The following is a 19,125-nucleotide window of genomic DNA, read 5'->3' on the forward strand; positions in this document are numbered from 1 at the left end:
GAGTTTTCTGATATAATGTAATGGCGCAGGCAAGACAATGGGTCCGAATGCGGTATGAATCCACTCAGAGGCATATGGGAGTGCGTGGGGACTCAGAGACCTGGGAATACCAATGACACCTATAGGCCTTGTACGTAGGATATCAGAAAACTACCGAGCTAGCTACGGGGGCGAGGTGCGACTAAATACATGCGGGAATAGGGGTAACTGCGGGGGACTGGGTCGAGTCATGGTCGGGGCCGATACGGGGACCCTTCGGATAGGATCCGAGCGACCCGAGATGGAACGATTCATGAGGATCGTTACAAACTCTGTCTTTTATAGTTACTTTTATTTCCTCTAAGTATTTAGTTGCATCTTTTCTCTTAGCTAGCTTAGTAGTTTTCTAATATCCTTTGTACAAAGCCTATAGGTGTTAATGGAAATTCCTAGGTTCTAAGTCCCCACGCACTCTAATATGCCTCTAAGTGGATTCCCACCGCATTTAGACCTATTGTCTTGCCTGTGCCGTTACAATTACGCGCAGTAAGAAACTACTATTAAAAAGCGCTTAGTAGCGCTCTATAACATGCAACCCTATGTATATAGTTTAGATTCTAACTATTATAAAAAAGTTATAATTAAAGTTTAGTTTATTATTATTCAAACTAAGTAGTATTACTACTTTATAATAAAAGCAATACTAATAGTATATCTTATACTATATATACCTATCACGATCGGCATGCTCAAGCTACAAGCAAGAGGTGGTGTAACCCAACTAGATTAAAATAAGGATCAGAGGAGCTGCTCTGCGAGTTTAAATATACATGTATGCCCTTGGCCAAGGCGCAAGCAAGGGAGCTTGAGTCGCAGAGCATGTGACGCGGTACGCGCTGTCACACTACCTCTATCTTGTTCCTACCTAGGAACTGTTTAATCTAAGCACCTTATACTGCTGTTAAAGGGCAAACTATAGCTAGCTGCACCTCTTAGCCCTAGTAACTGCGCCTTAGCAGACTGTACACCTGTCTAGACTAAGTTCTCTTCCCACTTAAATACCTAACTGTAAGGCCGAGATGGTGCTTACGTGCGACGGGTATATATACTATTCTGCACCCGAAAATCAACGTTGGTTGATTATTCGTATCTTTTAGTTGTATTGGCGGAGTGGTGCGGAGCCCTGTCCTTACATAATAATCAACCAACAGCGGGGTACGGTCGGTGTTCGACCCCCACCTCGGTCAGCTTTAAGCCAGTTTTTAGACTGAAACGTGAGGCAGCCTCTTCTGGCGCCACGTTGTTGCTGCTGGAAGGTCTAGTGTATATAGCTTAGCTGGCGTGGGCCACTGAGCGTTGCGTCGTTATTTATCCCGCGCCTCTGGGCCGCAGGTGGTCATCCTCTGGCCGGTAACCGAGACATGCGCATAGGCGCCTCTGAGCTGCGGGTAGGTCATGTGACGCCTGGGACATGCGTCTGCTAAGAAGGGGGATAATGTAAGGCCGAGATGGTGCTTACGTGCGACGGGTATATATACTATTCTGCACCCGAAAATCAACGTTGGTTGATTATTTGTACCTTTTGGTTGTATTGGCGGAGTGGTGCGGAGCCCTGTCCTTATACTAACTCTCTCCCAGGCCCCGCAGACTTCGGACACTATCGCTCCGGAGCAAAGATTGTAACAATTAGCCCTAACTATAACTTAGCTCTATCCCCTGCAGTTACCTTTATTTCTTTAAGTATTTAGTTGCACCTTTTTTCTTAGCTAGCTTAGTAGTTTTCTAATATTCTTTGTACAAGTCCTATAGATGTTAATGGGATTCTTAGGTTATTAAGTCCCCACGCACTCCTATATGCCTCTGAGTAGATTCCTACCGCATTCGGACCCATTGTCTTGCCTGTACTGTTACAACTAGTACTAGTAGACCTTCTTCTAGTAAGAGCTCTGAGTTAGCTCTTACTGCTTAAGATTAAAAACACATAGACAAGCTTCTACATAAAGTAGTTAGTAATATCTATAACTAACAGGCTAAGTAGCTTAGTAATACTATACACTGTTTCTTAATACAGGTTATAACTCTCAAGATTGTAACGATCCTCATGAATCGTTCCATCTCGGATGGCCCGGAAGGCCCCTGTATCGGCCCCGATCCCGACCTAGCCCCGACCCCTGCTGTTACCCCTATTCCCTTATGTATTTAGTCGCACCTCGCCTCTGTAGCTAGCTTAGTAGTTTTCTAATATCCTTTTGTATAAGGCCTATAGGTGTTAATAGCATTCCTAGGTTTAGAGTCCCCACGCACTTCTATATGCCTCTAAGTGGATTCCTACCGCATTTAGTCCTATTGTCTTGCCTGTGCTGTTACATTATATTAGAAAACTTACTTTTACTAGTAACAGCTTTATAATAATATTATATTAATTATTTATTTAACTATGTCTAAGCTCTAAGACGCGTTTAATTTAGTTTAGGTTGTAATACTTACACACTGTTATATTAAACTATTTAGTCTATAAACTAGATCTTATTAACCTCTAGTTAACTAAAGCCTTTAGGTTTAGAACTTCTTATCCCCTGCAATTAGAATTGCCTTTAGAAAAGTTGCAAAGAGTGCGCTAAGGTAGAAACCTAAAGACTACTAATAACCTATTAGAATTAAAGGCAACTGCTAATGTCTAACTAACTACCCTCTAATTCTAGAATTAAAATACGCTCTAGCTAAGGCAAGCCCCCTAGAGCTAATTAACAATCTATGTTAACAGCTAAACCCACTCCTGCAGCACCTAAAGCTATACCCCTACCTAATTTAAAGTTAACCTCTAGCAGTATATCTATTAATAATTAGATTGCTTAATTATAAGCACAGCTTAAGCAGCTAATCTAGCTAAGAACTGCTAGTTAACCCCTGCTAACTACTAAATCACCTCTAATAATGCCTTAAATCACTACTGCTACCTTATAGCAAGAGACCTTTAAGGCACTCTTAACAACACCTAAATGTTACCACTCTAAACACACAACTAAGATTAATAACTGCACAGATAGCAAGGAATAAAGGGCAAGTCTTAATTATTAACAGGCTAGACATCTATACAGATCTCTATTAGAATAGGCGCGCATAGCGTTTAGTGTGGAGGACACTGCTGGCAGTGCGAAGGAATACTTAGTAAGGACACCTAGCTAAATCAGACTAGTTTTAGTTTAAGAATGTAGAGGACATAACAAAAGCAATACTTTGTACTATAACTACTACTAATAGGGACTATTAGTCTACAGAGGGGGGGGTAGTGTAACAATCCTCATGAATTGTTCTACCTTGGATGGCCCGGAAGGCCCCTGTATCGGCCCCGACCCCGACCTGGCCCCAACCCCTGCTGTTACCCCTATTCCCTCATGTATTTAGTCGCACCTCGCCCCTGTAGCTAGCTCAGTAGTTTTCTGATATCCTTTTGTACAAGGCCTATAGGTGTTAATGGCATTCCCAGGTTCAGAGTCCCCACGCACTCCTATATGCCTCTGAGTGGATTCCCAACGCATTCGGACCCATTGTCTTGCCTGTGCCGTTACAAAGATAGAGAATTAAGGCCTTACAAAAGCTCTAGTTAATAAGAAGAAGCAGAAGCATAGTAAACCTCTTCTACTTATAGCTTCTAAGTAGTACTATAGTAGAGCTGTATTCTATAGTTCTAGGAAGGTTTAACAAGCACGTAATTAATAAGCTAAGAAGAAAGCTGCTGCAGAGCTCTTATGTTAACAGAAAGATAAAAAAAAATAGACGCAAAGAGGCTAAAAAGCGTAAGAAATCTTATATAGCTAAATAAAAAAAAAGCATATAAAAGCAGCTGCTAAGAACGCTTAACTATAAAAGGTTAAAGAAAAGAGGCTTTAGAAAGAAGAAAATCAACTAGCTAAGAAGGCTAGCTGCTAACTCTAAAGCAACATTAAAACTTCTAGGAAGGCTAGGAAGACTACGCAGCCTATAGCTAGTAGGCTAGAGCAAGTAGTTAAGGATTAATTAATTGTTAAAGTAGTAGAGCCGCCATGCGAGCAAAATCGCAGAGGCAGAGCTATTACGCTTCCTGCACGCTTCCGCGACTAGCTAGTAGCCCTAAATTAATCGCTGTAAATAGCTTCCTAATCTACTAAAAAAACTAGGCTTATATTCTATTTATATAATAATGATGATAATGTCTTTATTACGCCCGGCTCTAGCCTAGAGGGCACTAGTGTGTTATTACCTAAGCGCTTCCCTAGTGATGGCTTAACTTCTTGTAGCCCTTACATGCCTCCTGCTCTGCTATCTAGCGTAGTTGTTACATATCCTCTAATTATAATTTGTAGCAAGTGTTCTTAAAGTCTTTTCTTTAAGTGTTTAAAGTTCTTTTGTTAGCAAGTAAAGCAGAGCCTACTGTTATATAAGGTTAGTATTAAGCGTCTTTTTTCTACTATTATCTCTATAGTTCTAGGTTCCTATCTTCTTTCTTGCTCTAGGCAGCCTATTGCTATTATGTACCTAACTATTATTTTTACTATGTTAATATCTAGTAACTATTCTGCTAAGTCTGCTAGTGCCTTTTCTTTTAAAAAGAAAGAGAGGTTTTCTTTTTTAGTCTTTATTTACTAAAGCATTTGTATTTAAAGTGTGTTCTATTTTTAGTATTAAAAAAAGAAAGTGCTAAATAGTTTCTTCTACCTAACTATATATACATATATTTAAGTCTGCAGCTTTTATTTAGTTTAGGTATGTGTTTAGCTATGTTATCTTAGTTTATAATTTTGCTAGTATCTTTACTTCTTGCTAAGTTAAATTATTATAGAGCTTTTTAGTGTGTTTTTTTAGTAAAGCTATATCTATCTTGCGCAAGTATTTTTCTACTTTTGTTAGTAAGTCTTTTCTCTGTCCCTAGTTTTTTACTATAGTCCTAGTTACTATTAACCTTACTTAGTAAAAAAGTTTAGTTAGTATACTACTATTTACTATAGCTTTTCTTACTACTTTCTTAGCCTTTTTTACTAAATTATTACTTCCTGCTAGGCACTATACTATATATACAGAGCACTACCTTTCTCTTAGTGCCTAAGTTATGTTATAGATCTGTTTAATTGTCAGATATGCGCACCTACTGTCAAGACAGGAGGAACGCTTGACGAAAGCTGCTACATAGTACGAGCAATAAGCTTGAACAGTATGTTGCTGCAAATTGCAGCAAATTGCAGCATTTTGCAAGCTGGTCGCGCATAGGGCAAGTGTGCGAGGGACTTGGATCGGCAAAACAAAAAGCCGAGCAACACAAGTAGAGCAGAAAAAGGATCGATAAATCAATACAATCAATCATCATCCCATACATTATATCCAAACCCATCATTCATCTTAGGAAGCCTAGAAACAGTGCTTTAATCTAACATTAATACTAGCTTAGCTAGACTAATTTTATAGTTAGTGTATTGCCTATATAGCTGCTTAGCTGCTAGTAAGAATAATAACCTAGTCTACTGTCTAGCATGTTAGAAGGGAGGTTAGCGCTGCCGCTATTGCTGCTAGCTCTGCTATGTAGAGGTTTTGCTCTGTCCTAGGTTCTAAGGTAAAGGACAAGGTAGCAGCTTAAGCAGGCGCTCCTCTCTATATGTTATCTATTACCTCTCCTATTTTTACTATACTAAGCTAGATAGATACGCTTATTGTAATTCTAATACTATTACACTAGTTAGCTAGTGTTATAGCCTTTACTTAGTCTAGTTTAATTATTACTAAGATGAAATAGTTTTATAGCTGCATACTATATAAATTAATTATTTTTATCTAGTTAGTATTAAGCCTTTTTAGCTATTTTATAATTTTTTATAGTAGTAATTAAAACTATTAAAAACCTATAATATAGAATTTTAATATAAAGTTTATTTTTAGTAGTGTGTAGACATTAATCTACATCTTAATAGCCCTTACTATGTAGTGTTTATGCACTGTCTGTAGACTTGCTTCTGCCTCTGCTACAGCTGCTATAACTGTCTAAAAGCAGCTTATAACAGCTTAAGCTTCTATTTTCTATATTCTATTTATTACTTTTATTAAAATTATGCTGCACACGTGCATTTATATACTTAATGCGTAGTCTACTACTAGTGCTACTGTTAACTTAAAAAGCTGCTAGGCTGTAGTAGAGAAGACTATCTGTAACTGCCTTAGCGCTAGGGCTGCCCTTAGGCCCCTTGCTGCTGCCCTTACTATGTGCTGCTTATATCTTAGCTCTACATCTATAATAATGCCTAGGATTTTAGCTTTTATTATTAGTTTAACTAGCTATTTTTTAATACTTACTAGTCTTACACTTATTTTGCTTTTATTTTTTATAAAGTGTATTAAAGTAGTCTTATTTTTTTTAAAAGTTACTTTACTTTTTTTTTTACTTTATTACTTTTTTAATAATGTTTTAGAGTTTTGTGTAATTTTTTTTAGCTAAAGGTTCTGTTACCTAAGCGTTATAGTTATCTATAAAAGTAAATAAACTACTATAAGCATTAATCTAGTGTTAAACTAGATTAGTGTTAAAAAAAAGAAATAAAATTAAAAAAAGGTTTTTATAAAAGCTCTACCTAGAGCAGTAGTTTCTTCTTAAATGTGTAGCTGTTTACTATAATAGTTACTGTATAATTAGAGTAAAAGGCGTCTATCTATTATACTAGGCCTAGTAGTATCCCTCTAGCACAGAGCCTCTAGGTTAGCCTGTCTTTACATACTTTATTATATACCTTTTTTACATTAAAGCTTACTAGACTTAGCACTTTTTTAAATCTTTATATATTATAAATGTATTTTTATAATATTAATAGCGCTTATTTTACTAATTACTATTTTCTTTTACTAAAGTAGTTTATAAGAAGTAACTTATATATTTTTATTATATATAAGATTTTTTTTACTATAACAGCTTTAAAAATTTTGCTAAGAGTTAATAGTAAAAAAATAAGTCTTTATAACTTTACTACTTTATAGTTGCTTTTTTTTAGCTTTTTAAGCAGGATAATCTAAGCGTTTCTTTACTATGCTAAGATAACCTTCTTTTTTAGTAATGTTTAAAATAAAAGTAGAATTCTTTTTTTTACAACTAGCTATAGCTGCCTCTATACTATAACTAAAAGCTTATTATTGCCTAGTGCCTTCTACAGCTTAGCTATAAACAGACAGCATTTTATTTTATCTATAGTTAGGTTAGGCATGCTAACTAGGCTATATTACTAGTGTTTACTCTTATTCTTAATAGTGTCTAAAAGCAGTAGAAAGAATAACTACAGCAACTTATTTACTATTTCTAAATTTCTTTTTATGCTTAATTTATTAGTTTTTTTTAAAGAGAGTATTTTATTAAACATTATAGCACTATCTAGCTTAAGGTATCTTATAGCTTTCTAAATGTTAGCATTGTCTACTAAAAAGTCCTCTTAGTATGTTCTACACTGCTGCTATATTGCGTTATAAAATTCTTTTACTGCTACCTTTACTTATTATTTTATTTTTATACTTATTTTTTCTGCTTACTATTTTGCTTTTGCCTTGTTCCTCTAGTGCGTATATACTCTTTATAACTGTGTAAGGTCTATAGTCTACTATCTTTTTGCATATAGCAAAGGCCTAGCTCTTAAAGTTAGCTTATAGACTACCTTTATTACTGCTTTTATTAGCCTATCTATTTATTACTATACACTGCTCTTTATTAGTTTAGCTTTAAGTGTTTTTTTAACTTTTATTTATATTACTTTTTATAGTGCATTTTTAAATAATAGTCTTACTTCTGCTTACTATCTTAAAGTGTTTATATTAAAAGTTATTTTAATTACTTTGTAATCTAACCTATGTTTTATTTTATAGACTTTATAGCATAGTGCTATAGCTACTAAGTTGTCTAAAGTTAGCATTAAATTAATAGTGCTCTTACTTATTTCTTACTACTATGTTTTTATGCCCCTAGGAAGTAAGCTGTAGAGTAAATAGTCTACTATAAGGTGTATAATAGAGTCTACTTTACTTTAGTAAGTGTTTAACACATTATTCTCTTTTTATAATTAGTTATGTTAGTTAAAATTACCTGCTAGAACTACATCTACCTGTGTTCTAGTTTAGTTATATGTAGTTTAAATTAAGGTTTAAATATAATTTATTATTTTTTTTAGTACTTACTTATTTTTTATCTTAACATAGACTAACACTACTAGGACTGTTTAACTAGGTAGTTGTAGCATTACTGCTGTAAAGTCTAGCAACTGTACTAGCAGCTATTTAGCCTTAATGTTTTTCTATATCTAAAGCATACTCTAGAAGGGCCACCTCCTGTTCCTACATGCAGTTAGTGTAAATTTAGCCTAGTAGGCGTGTCTAGCTAGTGTTGTAATAATCCTCTTTTTTTTTATTTCTTTACATATAAAGTTTTTAAATAGCTAATATAGTAAAGTTTTATAGTTACCTATTATTTATTACACTATGTAGTACTTTATGTTTTTTTCTTATATTAAGTTAGAATATCTTAAGCGTCTTAGGCATTCTAACTAGGGTATAGCACTTAGCAGTTTCTAAAAAAAGATTTATAAGAGCCTTTATAAAGTACACATTTAAAGACTATTACTTAGTATTTGCTGTAGTAGTGTCCTTTGCTAGCGCACCTAGCACAAACCTGCTACCTTATGCATATAAATGCCTTATGCCTTAGCTATTAGCATTAGTAGTACTATAATAGTCTATTTTACAGTTTAAACAGTCTTATATATGCAAATTTTCTGTTAATATAGAAGTACCATTTTTATAGCAGCTAGGCTACATTACTACTTTTAGTAATATATACTACTATTAATTTATATGCCTTTTCTAAAAAATTTTTACTTAGCTAGCTAACTTTTACTACTTACACTTTATTTTTTAGCTCTAAGGGCTTTTAAAACTTCTAGTTAAATTTATTTTTTCTTTAACAGCACTACTAGCTAGTTAGTGTTATCTACTCTAATTAGAAAAAGCTAGTTACGTAGTATTTTAACTCCTCTAGCTACTGTTTTACAGGCTGCCTTTTTAACTGCCTAGAGCTTACTTTTATCCCTACATGTAACTTTAATTTAATTAGTGTTCCTTAGGTTTTTAACTACTACTGCACATTACTATTTTATGCGCTTATAGTTTATCTATATTTTTTTAATAGCTTATTTAATTTTACTTAGTTTTACTTTTTTTCTGTCTACCTTTTTAATCCTAGATGTGTTAATTATGTAGTAAAGTGTGTCTATTATTATTAAGATTGCTATGTTAGTAGAAAGGGTCTATAGGTTACTAGGCTAGCTGCTTAGAGGTAATTATGCTACAGTAGTGTAGGATGGCAATCTACTCGGCAGTGTATAAGATCTAGCTAGAAAGGTCTTAAATTTATCTACTATTACTTTATTTTTTGCCTTTAACGTACTTCACAGGCGAGTTGCTCACACACCTAAGTTGCTTACTTTTACTAAGACCCTACTACACTACTCTTCCTACACTAATGCATTCCTAACAACACTACTTAAATATGTTAAAGAAATGTTAGATGCAGCTTATGCTCTAGGCTTTTAAATAAGACATAACACTTTCTAAGCAATATGCTGCAGCTATCTATAGAGTCTTTTAAAAGATAATAAGTAACTAACACACTAGACAACTTTTTTAAGCTAATTATATAGCTAACTTATAAAAGCTAGATAATAACAAAGAGCAGGTAATTATTTAGCACATACTTAAGCTAAATGCGTAAGGATTTCCCCTCTAGCTAGCAGCTATAGCTAATATAGCTAATTCTTTACACACTAAGTATAATATAGGCTATGTTAGCATAAACTAGTTTAATATGTTTATTAAGTGTTACTTAAAGCTTAAAGTAAAGTTTAAGTGTAAGTATAACTATAAAAAAGCTTTTTATAAAAGTCTTATAGTAATTTAAAGCTAGTTTAACTTTATAAAGAATATTAAAGCTAAGTATAGTATCTAAAATAACAACACATATAACTTTAATAAGATAAAGTTTATAATAGGCTAAATATCTACTAGAGTAGTTATTATAAGTTTAGAGAGACAAGAATAGCTAAAAGCAGTCTAGCTAGACAACTAGAAGTAGATAATAGCTATTTAAGGCATTAATGCTAAAAAGTAAGCTATTCTGCTTTTTATTATTTTTTAAGGTAGCAACTACTTTTTAAACTAGTATAAGAAGAAAAATTTACTTTAAAATTAAGTTATTATAATTTCTAAGCATAGCTAGAATACTAATTAGCTTAGTCTAGACTAGTTAAAGCACTTTAACATATATATATAAAAGTGTACTGTTAGTAGCTACTGTCTGCTAGTTATTAATAGCTATAAGAGCTATAACTTACTTTATTTTTAGTAATACTATAAAGATAATAAAATTATTACTATTTATATACTTTTTTACTTATTACACTTTTTATAGCTACTTAATGTAGGTTGTTTTACTTTTTTAAAAAAAAGTGTATAGGCGCTAAGCTAGAAACCTTATACATAACTAAATTACTTATATTATAAAAATAAAGTTCCTACTATGCTTTAAAGTAGCCTATAATGCTGTAATTACTTTTAGTAATATTTAAGAAAAGTTCTAAAGCGCTAAATTAGTTTCTTTTAACTTATAATAAGTTATAATAAGCTTTAATGTAAAGTTGCGCACTTTATTACTACTACTACTTATATATAATAAGCCTTAGTAGTTATAAACTCTAAGTAATACTTTAAAACTTAAGTTATAATTAATGCTTATAAAGATAAAAATTTAGAAGCATATAAATAGTTTACTAACTTTTATAGTTAAGGTGTTTAAAAAGGTCTTAAAAAGAGTAGTAATAATTACATATAAGCTAGTGTTAGTATAATAGAAAATTACTAAGCTTTAAGCAGCTAATAAGGCTACTATGTAACATAAATTACATAAAAAAAATAAATTAAAGTAGAAAAGACCTTAATAATTTAAAAAAGCCTACACTTAACAGCTTTAAAAGAGTTTAAGGCGCGCAGTAATAAAAAGAAAGTAAAAAAGCAGGTGCAAGCTAAAGTAGGTAAGCTATTCTAAAGGCGCTGCAGACAGTGCAATTAGACTAGGCATAACACGCAAATATGTAAGCAAGAAGCAGAAGTAGTATCTAAATAATATTCTAGGCTGTACTGTACTATATAGTGCCAGAGCGGGTTGTTATGGGCCATAATAGAGTTCGTTAGGGTGGGGTCTTGGCAAAAGTGAGCGACTCGGGTGTGTGAGCAACTCGCCTGTGAAGTACGTTAGTGCCTTTACTTTTTAGGTAAGTGCTTTTATTATCTTAATCTAAGTTACATGTTTTTTTTTTATTTACTTTATTATAGCTACTATTTTATCTTAGGTCTTTTTAAGTGCTGTAAGCACTATAGTTAATTGCTGCCCCTAATGCGTGTCCTTTACCTCTAATTCTATTAATTCACAACTCCCCTAGGTCCTGCGCAGTTGTCTTGTCCTCTAGTACTTATCCCCAGTTCTCTAGGAGAGAGGGGGGGTTTAGGGTTAGGTACCGGTACTTATCTTGCAACCCCCTTAGTCGCCGCAGCTCTGGTCTTCCTTAATTCGCCAAAAGTTGATGGATTTTTCGCTTTTCACTTTTGAACTTTTCTGTCGCCCACTATTCGAAGGGGGTAGGGGTTTGTCGGGAGGTTATGGGTCAAGTATTCCCCATTTATATGTTGCTCTGGAGCTTCAAGTCGCGGTGCCGCCGTACGGCAAATTCCGTGCGTCAGGCGAGACCGTGCGTCGGCTGATTAAATTTAGTATGCCTCTGAGTGGATTCACACCGCATTCGGACCTCTTGTCTTGCCGACGCCGTTACACCAGCAGCGCCACAACTGGGTGTTGCTGCAGGGCTGCACGTAAAGCTCGGCTGTCGCATCCAGTGCCTTATAATTATTAAGCAGGAGTAGGTCTCAATTGTGCTAGTAGGGATACTGCAGGCTTGGGGCTTCTATGCTCAAGTTGTTGTTCTCAAGGAGCTTGGACTAGCTCCGCCAGGGGCCTGCATCAACTTCTCAGCATGAGAGCGGCACAAGCAGCGCCACAACTAGGTGTGGCTGCAGGGACGCACGTAAGGCTAGGCTGTCGCATATAGCTCCTCAAAACTATTGAGCGAAATTAGGTTGTAATTTAACCTAGTGATGGTGCTAGGTCGCTGTATGCGCATATGCTGAAGTTAATGTTCGTCCGAAAAATAGGCGATTTCTTGAGTCACGTGACTATCCACAATTTCCCAGTTTTGATTTCGGTTTTTGACAAGCCCTCTATATACATACAAAAAAATTTCATAGAAATATGCTAAGCTCTGCTGATTAAATAAGTGATATGGGCTTTGTTGGCCATGTGACCTCTTTCACGTAAGCCTCAATACGCCAGTACGAGCCTCGAAGTAGAGTTCAGATACTCGCCTTTGGGTGGGCTTGAGTTGCCACGATTGCTGACTATGGCCGTATACATAACTAGAGCGAGGTATATACTTTCCGGAAGCTGCTGGGGTCATACCGGCCGAGAGAGTGCTGGAATGTCTTACTGTTCCCTATAGAATTAAGATTTAATATAAATTGCAAACAATAAGCAGCGTCTATGTGCTGCGAATTAGAAGGACTCCAAAAGCAATATTATCTCCCTAAACACCCAACTCTAAGTGAGCGTCAGGAAATACTACGAATACTCGCTACACCACACTACTCCCTCCTGCCTCATAAAAAACCCAATCTAAGAAAGGCAAGGAGGGTTGTAGAAACATTACTCAGCGACGCGTAGCGTGCGATATGGATAGATATGAAAGGTCGATAGGCATTCCCAAAAAGCGAAGGCTGCACAAAAACATACAAACCTCGTCTAACGAGGGACCTGACTCCAGGGCACCAAACAAGTTCCAACACTCAAGACTTGTCTCTGATCTAATATACATATAAATCTCCTTGAATAATAATCATATTGTGGCCTCTTCAAAATTCACGCCCAACACCCAAGCGCAAGTAGTCGAAATCATGTATTTCGCCTCCTCTTCGTCCATTCCGTTCGTTTGTTCGCTCCCATTCCATTTTATCCCCACTATCTTTCCAGCTCCTTCTCCTTTCAGGTCTATCAGAACAAACAACTCCGCAATCTTGTGTCCCGTCCAGCTCCGGTGGAAGTGCACCTTCAGCTTTCCCGACAGATCAGGCCCTTCCGAGTAGATGAACCACTTTTCCTCCATGCGCTCAGGGCGGAATCCCATGAACAGACTATAAACTTGGTCCGGGTCCAGGAAGACATTCCATGCCACCGTGTGTACATCTCTCAAATTCGCAGGAAAAGGAGTCGTTGCCATGTCAGACTTGATAACTCGCATATCGGAACGCTTGCTTGGAACCGAGAAGTCTTGCCAATGTGCGATGATTATTTTATTCGACGTTTTGGTCGGTTCCGTGGGCTTCGTCGGTCGCAGATCTTCGACGGAGGATTTTGTCGGCTTCTTACCACTCCGTGACTCTCGTCGGGAGAATCTCCGCCACAGTGAAGAGGGTTTCTTTGATAGAGGTTGATTTCCGGAGGTATGGTGGCTGGTTTCCATGGCTAACATGATGATATAGTATATAGTCGCACGGCAAAGCGTATGTTTGCAGTGTTGAGATTTAATAGCCTCTGGACTTTTGCAGCTCGCTGAGGGCGCGGGTCATTAGTGTCGTGCTCAGCCGCATGTTGCTTTTTTAAGAATCAATAAAGTCGAGCTCGCCAAGCAAGCCAAAGGTTGAAAACTGAGTGGAGAAGGCGCCTGAACGCGATTATTCGGCCTCATGGAGTCACGATGATGGATGATGATTTCGACCAAGTAGGAAAGTGTGTGTTGGAGTTAGAGAGCTGAGTTTCATGACGGCCATGATCTTCACAGGCTGTGCACGGGCTTCGATTCCTTGCTTTTTGGCCAAATTCGTTTCGCAACGCTCCTTACATCTTTCAAATCTGAGTATCCTGAACTCCTGCATCTAGTTTCCCAAAATCAAAAAGGAGATTAACTCGCTTCGCTTCGGAAGGTTTCCCTCCCAAAGCTGGCAATTGTGGCGCTCCATGGCGCTGACGAAGGAGAGCCAGACTCTCCACAAAACGCGTTCGATCGTGGGCAGATTTCCGCACCTTGAACTTTGGTGAGCTGCGACCCCATTCGGACTCCGAAGTGCCTCGTGACAGGCTCCACACAGCCTGACGTTCACAAATTGATATCCAGTCTTATCTCAATCAGAGCTGATAGGTTGTCATCATCAAGCATCACTTTGAACCCGCATCTGGGGGGAGGGCGAGTCGGAAGTTTTCTTCTGTCTTTTGCCGTTTTCTTGAACCTTCCCGCCCCACAACTCCCGCTAGCTTTCACTTCTTTACAACCTTGATTATGCTCAACCGGAAGCTCCAAGTATACGTCACCAATTTCTCAATCCTCAGCCCTACCCTCTTCAGCAAGTTCCCCCACTGTTCAACGGTCCTTTCCATACTTCCAAAGCCACACATCATTGTGATATCCGTCTGCGTCGCAAACCAATCAATGTTTTCATTTGGCAGGGCCATCTCATCCAGCAGGATAACGCTCTCGGGTCCCATGACCGGCACCAGATTCTTCAAGATCTTCACCGATTCCTCGGAGTGGTCATGGAGGATTGCCCGAAGGTAATAGTATTTAGCACCTTCGACTGGCTGAGGGGTAACGAAATCGTGGACCTTCGACGCCCGCGGAAACGAGAGACCGTGCTTCTTCGATGGGCTTCTCGAGATCTTGCAGGATGACCTTTCCAGGGAGCTGCGGGAATTTGGACCGGAAATTGTTGCACTGGTGTCCTGCGCCACCACCGACATCGACGAAAACCGCGCGATCAGCAGGCCAGTCCCTGCATTCCTCCTCGATGGGGTAGAACTCAAAACAATTCGGGGTCGATGACCGCTGAGCTTTCATAAAGAGGTTGAAGTTTACGGTTTCTCGCGGATGCTTGTGTAGCCAGGTGAACAATGGATCCTTGGTTTTCCAAGCTGCTTGGAATATACCGTCGGTGAGGCTCGTCACGTTCTGGTATCCGTTCCTCTTAAGGAAGAACGGGAGCTCCTGGTATACTGGGCCGAAGACATCGTAGTTGCGATAGACGCCAGCGCGGATTTCAGGCACAGACAAAGTGTGGCAGAGAGGTGTCGCTGCGAAGGTGTTCGCTAATGTCTCTTTGATGTAGCCCAAGGATGAGAGGAGTCGTAGAACGCGGCCAAGAAGGATATCATCAGTTTTCGTGCTTTCGCACAGCTGTGCAAGTGTCAGGGGGTGTGCCACGGAGGTGAGGAGGGAGAAGATGTCGAGATCTAGGGCCATGCGGATCGTGGCGAGAACGAGATGCTTCTTGAAGTTAGCACTCGCGCTTGAATAGCTGATACACAACCCACTAGGTGAATTATTCTCTGCATAGTATCCTCCGGCTTCTCAACCTCATACTGAAGGTCCCGTAGCTGATTCAGCAGCTTCTTCCTTCCTGCCTCGTCAACTTGCGCAGCTTCTTGCCTTACTTTCTCGATAAGAGTTTCCATGTGAATCGCTTCCCGAACGCCTTTCGTGGAACAGAAAACGTAGTTTATCCCCCTCTTATGACGGGGACTTAATAGTTGTAAGGTCAAAAACGCTTGCGGGGCTTTTGTGTTCCGTTACGTAGAGCTGATTCCCGGATTAGGCATGCACCAGTTGGGGAATACAGGTGAAAGTCATATCCCGCGTCCCTTTCTAGGTCTGGCTAAGCACAGACACCCATAGCGGCGACATGGTGGATCCCTGCATGCAAACCTAACACCACCGTGTACTGCATTTAGTCAAACGGATTTACCAACTGTAGGCACATGGGTAGGGTTGTGGTTGAGACCCGTTTATCCTGCCTGGTTTTATGGGGCGCACCGTTACCTGGACACGAAGTCCGCCCGCTAAGGTACCTAACATTTCGACCTAGGCTAAGCAATATAATTCCGGTGTATATCCAGTTGGGCGTATCTGGTCGACTATCTACCATTATCGGTTTTCTCTCAACATTCCTGAACACTCTTCAGTTCTTCGAAGGCCATGACTTCTCAAGATCCACAAGTCCAGAAGGTTGAAGGTGATTGAGGTGGAGCCGTTATTGCCATCTTTTGGGCATTGGCTGGGGCCGCCATCGTGGTCGTCTCACTGAGAGTGTACGCTCGAAAGCTGAGCTCCACCATTAGTGCAGATGACTACATGATAATTCTAGCTTTAGTATTTCTCTCTCGCGGATACGTTAACCATGTTCTAAATGAAGGGCAGGTCATGCAAATTGCGCTTGCCGGAATTTGCACGCATGCAGCATTGATCGGAGGCTTCAAGCACCTCGCTACTCTCACGCCTCCTGAGATAATGGAGGCTATCAAATGGAATTACATCATGCAGTGCTTTGGTATTCTGGCCTTTATTCCCCCCAAGCTTTCCGTTGGTCTCCTCCTCAACCGGATTGTTCGACCTATCAATGGCTAGAGGAACTGGCAATTTCCTGTTATTTGGGCCGTAATGGTCGTTCTTCTAATGACGAATACACTGGATGCCATCTTCACATATGTCCAGTGCAGCCCTGCTCGAGCACTTTAGGACCACAGGGTTCATAGTAAATGCTGGGATCCGAATGTTCAGAAAAACTTCTCCATCTTCCAGGGATGTACGTTTATGCTTCCTGCTGTAATAACTTGGTGCTAACCTCCATTAGCTATCAACGTTACAGCTGATGTCATACTAGGCTTGCTGCCGAGTAGCCTCATTGCAACCCTAAATATGCCTTCTAGACGACGTATCGCACTCTGTATTCTGATGGGTCTCGGGTTGTTCGCTGCTGCTGTTGGGATTGTCAAGATCACCTATCTAGCTTCTCTCACTGCCCGTTCAGATATTACCTGTAGGTCCATCTTCGATCTTTCCATCAACACCTGCTGATGGCCACAGGGGACACGTACGATCTAGTCGTCTGGAGCGGCGCTGAAAACTTCGTTGTCTTGGCTTGCGGAAGCATTCTACCCATGAAGCCTCTTTACGATCGTTTTATCTCGGACAACCGCCTCTTCAGTTGGGCTACTGGGAAGTCTACTACGCACTCTTATCTCGCGCGGGCGATTAAAGACTCTGGAGATTCCATTCCTCCAAGCGTAGAGTCTACAGGCCCGTTTGTGAAGCCGAGTTTCTCTGATTTGAGTGCAACACAGGTCTCAGTGGACCTGCCTTGAGAAAGCGATAGTTAAGGCAATCTAGGGATTGACGTGGCTGCAATACTTTATGTAGTCTTAAACTGCGAGCAATCAATGTTCACTTTGATTATTCCTGGGGCCTTGTGGCCTTCTAGTCTGTCAGCTTGCATGAGATCATCCACGGTAGAAGGCAGCATGTTCGCTACCTGCGAAAAGTCTAATCTGAGAGCATCAAAATTATTGGGTCGACCGCGCCGATCGTAGAGATTCCCCGGTCCAACAAGTAGCAAATCGAAGAGTGGGCAGGGCACAGCAAAGCGTCCCAGATCTTTGCAACATCGATCTCTCAGCTGAACGTCAGAGAATCAGGCAGTGAACCCTTCTTCAGCTTCCGGAAATAAATCTTAGTCACAGACGCTAGAGGTTCTAAAGGTGTCCACAGATGAGGGAAGTTCTTCAGCAGGCGTTACGATCATGGGCGTGCGTAAGCTTCGGAATAGAAAGGGATGCTTCCGGGCACGTGCTGTGCAAATAAACATCATAGCCCTTGTCGATCTCAGAGGGAGTTGCAAGGATTTGCCCCACTACTTGGAGCCAAAACAGCTTAAGATCATCTCAACCCACATTCCGTCCCACACTCTACCCCGCTCTCTCTTCGGTCTCCGAAATCCCAGCAGCCTTCAACATCCATCAACCACCAAGCGGATTCCTCAATCGGCCCATCTCCTCCTCACTCACAACCCGGTCCACGATACTTTCTACGAATCCCTCCCAATCGACGCACCGATGAAAGGGCCTTTGTGGAGACAGCAACGGCTTCTCGCGTCCAAGCTCCCACACGAATGTAGTAAGGCTTTCGGTGTCCGAGTGACACATAGCTGCATTTCGTAATGTATCCAAGCAATGATCTGCATGGACTTGGATGTCTCGCAGCTCTTCTTGGGTTGCGTTGGAAAAGTAGTGGTCGCGGTAGTTGACGTGACGTAGGAATTTGATGCAGTGGAGTTCATGGTAGACGCCGAGCCAAGCTAGGTACCCGCCACCTAGGAGTCCCACCGACGTTTGAGAGTGTGTCGAGAGCTCAGACAGAGTAATGCGGAGAGACATATTGGCCAGTAGGATGTGCCAGGCTGTGTCGACCGAAGGGTTGGGGTCACCAATGTAGGGGCTTTCGCAGAGGAAGGGATATTGGATGTAGTGGTGAGTAAGGGTCAAACCACTAAGGACTAACTAGCATTCAGGGAGACACAAGAAGGTTGGGAGTGAGGATACGTACCATTTCGTCGTTCTTCTGAAGAAGCAGGAAGGAAAGAACAGATGATCGTAACACTGACTGCCGTGTAGACAAGTATTAGTGAGATATGCATCCAAATTGCAAATTTTCGGCTCAATTTTTGCAGGGTCTTTGGTTTCTTTAGAATACCGCCGCTTGATCCCTGAAGGAGGAAATCCTCTTCTTCGTTACCCTTAAGCTTTTCCATTGTAACTGGCGATGGCACTGTGACAAAAACTTTCGAACGCTGGGAATATATGGCCTTCGCACTTGTTGGACGTAAGCTTAGAGCCACCGTACGGATCACTACTCTGTGCTGAATTCCGGGCGCGGGCGCACTTCCTTTCGACATACCCTGCATGTTGGTGTGGGGCTTCTTCGTCCACCGGTCCAAGTAGATTCGATCCCACAATAGGTCTCTAGTTTCCCACGGTATCCTGGTTCCTTCTTTCAAGCACTAGGCCCAGGATCGTATGTAACCAGATATGTGCCCACCCTGTCCGGTGTTTCCGGTCACGATTCCACCAATGTTTCCGGTCATGGGGACCAGATGTTACCATACTACGTAGGCTGAGAATTTTCAAAGGCATCCAACACTAGCACCATTTGGCAAGAATGGACCGACCTGAGC

The 19,125-nt window shown here is 39.8% G+C and overlaps 4 protein-coding genes across 4 annotated transcripts; 1 reads left to right on the forward strand and 3 right to left on the reverse strand.

Annotated features, from left to right (window-relative positions):
* Positions 1-12,968: 12,968 nt before the first annotated feature.
* On the reverse strand, positions 12,969-13,349 carry BDR25DRAFT_229810 (uncharacterized protein; the record flags this gene model as incomplete). The annotated part of the gene is made up of 1 exon (XM_033685318.1): positions 12,969-13,349. One exon carries the CDS (start codon positions 13,347-13,349, stop codon positions 12,969-12,971), a length of 381 nt encoding a protein of 126 aa, XP_033545832.1.
* A 641-nt stretch (positions 13,350-13,990) lies between these two features.
* Positions 13,991-15,574, reverse strand: BDR25DRAFT_372146 (o-methyltransferas-like protein; the record flags this gene model as incomplete). The annotated part of the gene is made up of 3 exons (XM_033697214.1): positions 13,991-14,728; positions 14,796-15,386; positions 15,434-15,574. 3 exons carry the CDS (start codon positions 15,572-15,574, stop codon positions 14,384-14,386), a joined length of 1,077 nt encoding a protein of 358 aa, XP_033545833.1. The 3' UTR covers positions 13,991-14,383.
* Positions 15,575-16,094: 520 nt separating this feature from the next.
* Positions 16,095-17,260, forward strand: BDR25DRAFT_315495 (uncharacterized protein; the record flags this gene model as incomplete). The annotated part of the gene is made up of 5 exons (XM_033691528.1): positions 16,095-16,131; positions 16,264-16,478; positions 16,635-16,701; positions 16,750-16,935; positions 16,983-17,260. 5 exons carry the CDS (start codon positions 16,095-16,097, stop codon positions 17,258-17,260), a joined length of 783 nt encoding a protein of 260 aa, XP_033545834.1.
* Positions 17,261-17,874: 614 nt separating this feature from the next.
* On the reverse strand, positions 17,875-19,039 carry BDR25DRAFT_50259 (uncharacterized protein). Its single transcript, XM_033698666.1, has 3 exons — positions 18,687-19,039; positions 18,498-18,554; positions 17,875-18,447 (listed from the first exon to the last, which is right to left on the reverse strand). Exons 1-3 carry the CDS (start codon positions 18,853-18,855, stop codon positions 17,912-17,914), a joined length of 762 nt encoding a protein of 253 aa, XP_033545835.1. The 5' UTR covers positions 18,856-19,039; the 3' UTR covers positions 17,875-17,911.
* Between the last annotated feature and the right edge of the window lie 86 nt (positions 19,040-19,125).

The sequence above is a fragment of the Lindgomyces ingoldianus genome (genome assembly GCF_010093535.1).
Source record: "Lindgomyces ingoldianus strain ATCC 200398 unplaced genomic scaffold BDR25scaffold_22, whole genome shotgun sequence".
NCBI lineage: Eukaryota > Fungi > Ascomycota > Dothideomycetes > Pleosporales > Lindgomycetaceae > Lindgomyces > Lindgomyces ingoldianus.